At 31.9% G+C, this 6,000-nt stretch overlaps 1 protein-coding gene across 3 annotated transcripts in view; it reads right to left on the bottom strand.

The window, feature by feature from the left end:
- The window catches only part of LOC117108009 (programmed cell death 6-interacting protein-like), a gene marked incomplete at its 5' end in the record, with an annotated part of 36,284 nt that overhangs the window by 9,933 nt on the left and 20,351 nt on the right, over positions 1-6,000 (bottom strand). The window contains 1 exon segment of one of the 3 annotated variants that reach the window (XM_033249835.1): positions 1,675-1,749. In XM_033249835.1, coding sequence (XP_033105726.1) covers positions 1,675-1,749 — 75 coding nt within the window. 3 annotated transcript variants of the gene reach the window in all.

Here is a 6,000-nt window from a genome sequence, read left to right as displayed (position 1 = left end):
CAGGACCAAAAAAAAAAAAAAAAAAAAAAAAATTCTTGTTTATTGTCACTGTATGTTGATTCTGTATTTCTGCCAATAATTCTAACAATTGAAAAAATTTAATGTAGTTTTGATTAACATCATTACCTTCACTGTAGGAAGCGTGTGGGGCAGTGTGTAAGGTTTTGGACTTCTGATTGTGAGATCGGGAATTCGAGACCGACTCTCGTCGCAATGCTTGTGTCCTTGAGACAGGCACTTTACTTGTGTTTGCCTCTCTTGGCCCAGGACTATAAATGGGAGGGTCATGCTGTTAACCTGCTCGTTGGTGACCCTACTACGTCAAATTAATAACAACTAGATATGAAATCATATCATACGCAAGAAGATGAGGATTACCGTCACTTTCATTTCCCCCAGCATAAACTTAACAAGATTATCTCTACCATGTGATCTCCTTCGTAAAGTACATGCCATGCCAAAACTTTACTGTCTAATTCAATTGCATAGATTCCCACATATTAAAACTGTATACCTTCTGGGCATTATTAGACGCAAGGATCCTTTCCGGAGGGAAATGAACGTTAAGGTTAGGCACGCACCATTCTATGTAGTGAGCTAACCAATACAAATTTCGTATCAAAACCTAAAATATAAGTATTAAGATTATCATTTAATTTAATTAATCTAATTTCAGTGATTTCTAATTAAATTGTTAGCTATGACCTTGAATATATTATCTATTTTAATACAATTAACTAATTAATTACGATAAAACTCCTCTGATAATAAAAAGAAAAAAACAAAATATATAGATGCCTACGATTTAGAATTTCAATTAATAAACAAATACAGTACAATTAAGGAATTCCTAGAAATCTTCACTCAAATAGCTTTATTTATGTTAAACATGCAAGCATCAAATTGGATTTTGGAAATGGTGCTACTGTATATAAACCAAAACTATTATCATAGATTTTCAGATATATGCCAATCCCATTAAAACATGTTTAGGTCAAGTTTTGGAATGGGCTTCCAAAAAGGTGAAGAAAGTGAAGAAAATGAAAAAAAATGTGGGGCTGCAAGCAAAACCTACATTATGCCTTACAGACAGTCCAGACCTCTAACAAAAATATCTAGGTGGCGAAAAAGACTCCCTGGTAACGCACAAATAAAGGCGCAATTGTTAAGGAATTTATTTGCAGGTACACATGGGGAAATAAATTTAGACCGGATTTTCTGCTTTAATGAATTTCAATATATCAAGAGGTGTTACCTTCCCAATTCAATACTTATATGACTGATGCTAAAATGCTTTACAGACTGAATTGTTTGTAGCCTCATCCAAAAGGCTATATTTTTTAAGCTGGTAAAACAGATTGCGGTATAATAATGTTCTATGATTAAAAATCACTGATTACGTCATGATCACCGTCAGGTCTGTGTGCGATGTGTTACAAGTGCAAACCGAATGTGACCATGTACATGCCATATGTGCATGCAACTATGATATTAATATTGAAATAATAACATATCAAACATTTTTAAGGCGCGAATTTCAAAATAAATGATAATAGGCGAAGAAAGCATACCATACTGCAGGATGCATACAAATCAAATAATATTAATAATCAATTGACATAAGAGGTTAATTATCATTCATTCAAGCTCGAATCAAAATGCATTATATATTACCCAGAATGCCATGATGGGATGCTGGTGTATATGGATTGCCATATATGGCATATGACACTGGTGCTGCTACACTCTCTGAAAAAATACAATCCTAAATAAACCACTTGTGTGTGCATCTATTACATGCTACTGTTTTATATATCTGCTGAGCTTGAATACTTGAAGCCAGCAATAGTATTCAATCACATGACACATCAGAGGTCCTATGTCTCCAACAAGCCGCAAGACTCTCCCAGAAATCAGGATAGACCCTTGCAAGCAAGCAAGATCTCTCAAAAATAACCAATCTCAAGCAAATCAATAATATTGCATGTTTTTACTATTATTATCAATTGTCTCATGGAATTTAGTATCTCCATGTGTAGCAACATGAAATTAGATTTGTTAAGAAAGCTTATTTAACCAGATCAGAAGTGTGATCTTCCAACTTGGGACCCCTGACAAATCATTTTGTTATTTTTATTGTTCTATAACAAAAATAACTGGAGCAGTGGTAGATGTAGTGATGGCCATGTAATAATTATATGATAAGAAGCTTTATAAGCCATGTGCCACATTTTGAAATGAATTAAATTTTCAAAATATACAAATTAGTATAAAAAAATAGTGATAAATGCTGTACTAACATTAAAAAAAAACCTACATTTGTGAAGAACAATAAACAGAATTTAATTTAAACAGAAATAACAGTTATTACCACATGTAAAATTATAAGACAAAATAATAAGACTTCTACATAAGCACAATCATGATAAATAATAAAAATAATATATAAGCTCATATTCATAATGTATTCACAGCATTCACAACCAGTGTGTGTACACATAAAAGGTTTTATGCATAATAAAGATGATGATAATCATACATAGATTATCATTATTATCTAACACCCCGATATCCAAATGATCACTTCATAATATCAAATTATGAAATATTTTATACTTACAGAAAAATGATATTTATTTAAAACTATATTTCTTGCCTGCAAAGGTAAATGTGAATAATATACAGTATCTGTAGTAATTATAAGATGAACTAGGATGATGATGATAACAATGATAATATAGTCTTATATAGTGCTTATAATGCCATAAATAGTTGCACATGGCAAAATATTATCCCTTGTTATTTCACATATTACAATAGGTTGTTCTTAAATATGTAGTTATAATAATAAAATTAATAATGATTATAAAATAACAATAATTTAAAACAAAAATTTTACTTTTATCCATTTCATTCACCTGCAACTGCCTCTACTCCCTGATGTGCAAATTTCAAAGTTGTGCACCGATCTCAGAACAAGAAATTTAATAACAACAATAACAACAATTTATTTATATATTTCAAATAATATTTTACCAGTATAAACTTTTCATGCAGAGAATGTTTTCACAAATGGCTCAAGCCAAGCAATATTATGCAGAACAACTATCAACAAAAACTATAAAAAGCACTATCATATTTTTTTATTATGTAGAAAAAAATAATATCAATGATTAACAATTTCAGCCTTGTACAGTGCTTTTGTATTGTGCTGATGATAGGTTGTTATTTCAGACTGTTTTATCGGTCACTTTCACAAGCGTACTTATTTTTACAAACATTGATTTTCAGTGTCACAACATACTGATTAATATCAACAAGCCATGGAAAAATTAATGGATTTCCAAGCAATTCTCTCTTTAAACACACGAAGGTTGAAACCCGCTAATGTTATACAAATGCTATATTTTAAAGAGAATGAGGAAAAAAAGAGTTTATTATTTAAGAGTTCATATATGTGTTTGAATGCACCATCAAAATGATGGGTGTCGCTGTTTCAAAAGCGATTTCCAAATAAATATCATTATTATTATTATTATTTATTTTAGAAAACATCTAGGCAGCTGCATGATATAAACCCAGAACCTCATAACACTATAAACTAGAAATTTATAATAAAACAGAGAATGTACAGCTATATCAATAACAAAAACGTAATATTATTTTATTAACAAAACATGAAAGGAATTTATGATGTTCATGACCTTCATCATAAAGATAACCCGTTATTCAAAATTTAATGAAGAATATCCTGTGAGGGGTAAAGTGTTTGTCGGTGTATCTGTAAATCTAGGGCCTTCATTTCCCCCATCTGCAGAAGGTCATAATTCGCATTGGAGGATTAAAGATACCATATTTGGGCGTCATGTAGATTATTTGAGGTTGTACAACAATGCTATCTGTAACACTCTTTGAGAGGTGTTATCTATAATCTAATCATAAAGATATAACATAATTTTTTGAATTGTTATTTTAAATGAAACTTTTGAATACGGTAGGGTTGGAAATATGAGTGAATATATGAGGAAAGTAAATAAGTAAAGTTAAGTGAATGAGAAGTTAAGTAAATGAGTGACTGAATGAGAAGGAACTGTGAATAAGTTAGGAAAATATGTGAGTGAATGAGTACAAAAGATTAGTATATCATGAGGAATGTAAGTAGAAGAATCAGCTGGTGACTACATGAGTGAGACCAACTAGACAGTATTCACACACATTATTTAGAGGCACATTTATAGAAAGATAAATTTAACCTATAATTACCATTAAGAGGAGTATGTGAACCAATTATGACACCAGATTGATAAATGAATTAATGTTTAGTTGGATATATTGAATGTTTTAATAATAAATGAATTCAGTACTGTAATAACAAATTATTAGATGACTGGGTAAATTGATAATTAAGTTCATGAATTATAGTTTGGAATTGTATTCAATTGAAAGTTGGATACTAATCAAGCATGGAACATGTAAATCAAGTACCGGTATAGATTAAAGAATGAATGAATAAATTAAAAATAGCACATGTTTATTGATTCTATGATTGTATATTAAGTATCTCTGATGTATATCTACTAAATATGATAGATAAATGAATGCCTAAACAAATAAATCTGTACAAACCTAGTTTAAATGTTATTATCAACATACAGTAGAACCCCACCCCCGCTTCCTTTGGGACACCCCTAGAAGGGGGACACCCCTATTAAGGGAAAACTTTTTCAGCCATGAAACAAATGGAAGTATATCCTCTAACACTATGGCCAACCCTATTCAGAGGTCATCCCTGTTAAAGGACACTTTTTTGGTCCCAAAGGCAACCCCTTAATAGGGGTTCTACTGTACTTTGCTTGCTTAGTTTATATTAATCATCTGAGACAAACAAGGTTTCATTCTCTGATTGTCTCTGCTGTGCTTCACCAAACTCACATGTTATAAAATTAAATATATAACCACTGCAGATTAGCACATCCTCTTAGCTTCAGCTTTGGGTGTTTGCTACTCACTAGCCTTATGGGTGACCTTGGCTTTTATTTTAATTTGCCAATATCAATGAACTCTAATGGCCAATCTACTTCTTTGGATATCAAAACAGGCAAAGAGGTGATGGAAAATAGGGCACAAACTGCATAAAACAATCAGCTTCATGACGATGATCTTTCAAAATGTAAATGTAAATATTCAGAGGCCTATCTAGAAGTCTTGAGGAGGGGATGCTCATTGAGAGGGGGGGGGGGCGCCGAAGGTGAAGCAAGGGCTTGATGATTAGTTGAGGGGCGCTAACTGCGGTGATTTAGGTGATTTTTAACTACTTGACTATGATTTTTGTGTGGTGACTGGGGGATGGAGTAATTTTTGGAGGGGAATGCACCCGCGCTTACCCCTTTAATATGCCACTGTAAATATTAAATACTATACTATACTAATATCATGAAATAGGTCTCTGTACTTTGATATTATGTTGTAATAACATACGATATGGCATTTTGTATACAAGAATATACTTATATATTTTTGTAAAATGCAATCATTTCATCCCTGGCTGCTATTTGTATTTTGTCTGCTGATATACCAAATAAATAAAAAAATTAAAATAAAATAAAATGTTTAATAGACGTCCAGTGAGCCATATTCTTTTGTCTTGTATGAAATGAAATGCAGCGGTTAAAATATATATTCATTGTTTTTTGAAGTCTACCATGTATTCTAAGAACGTAAAATGTTTTCACTTCTTAGAACACTATAACATTTTTTTCACATTATGAAGTATTACCCCAGCGGATAGGGTTTCATCAGATACAGTCACACTATTTATAGCCTAGTATACTTTATCAATATATCTTGCAATTTCAGACAAATTAGATGTCTACCTCGGTTGTTTTGGTGTGTTATTTTATAGCTTTCACACCCGACAGCGGAGAGTACCTTGCCAATCACATGTAACGATCATGCTGTATGTCTCATTATGAAGCTTTAGGGAAAGAGTTGCGTAATCAG

The sequence above is a fragment of the Anneissia japonica genome, unplaced genomic scaffold, assembly GCF_011630105.1.
Source record: "Anneissia japonica isolate Jap-2015-1 unplaced genomic scaffold, ASM1163010v1 scaffold287960_len3192837_cov198, whole genome shotgun sequence".
NCBI lineage: Eukaryota > Metazoa > Echinodermata > Crinoidea > Comatulida > Comatulidae > Anneissia > Anneissia japonica.
The sequence above is the reverse complement of the archived record's forward strand: the minus strand, read 5'-3'. Positions and strand labels throughout refer to the sequence as shown.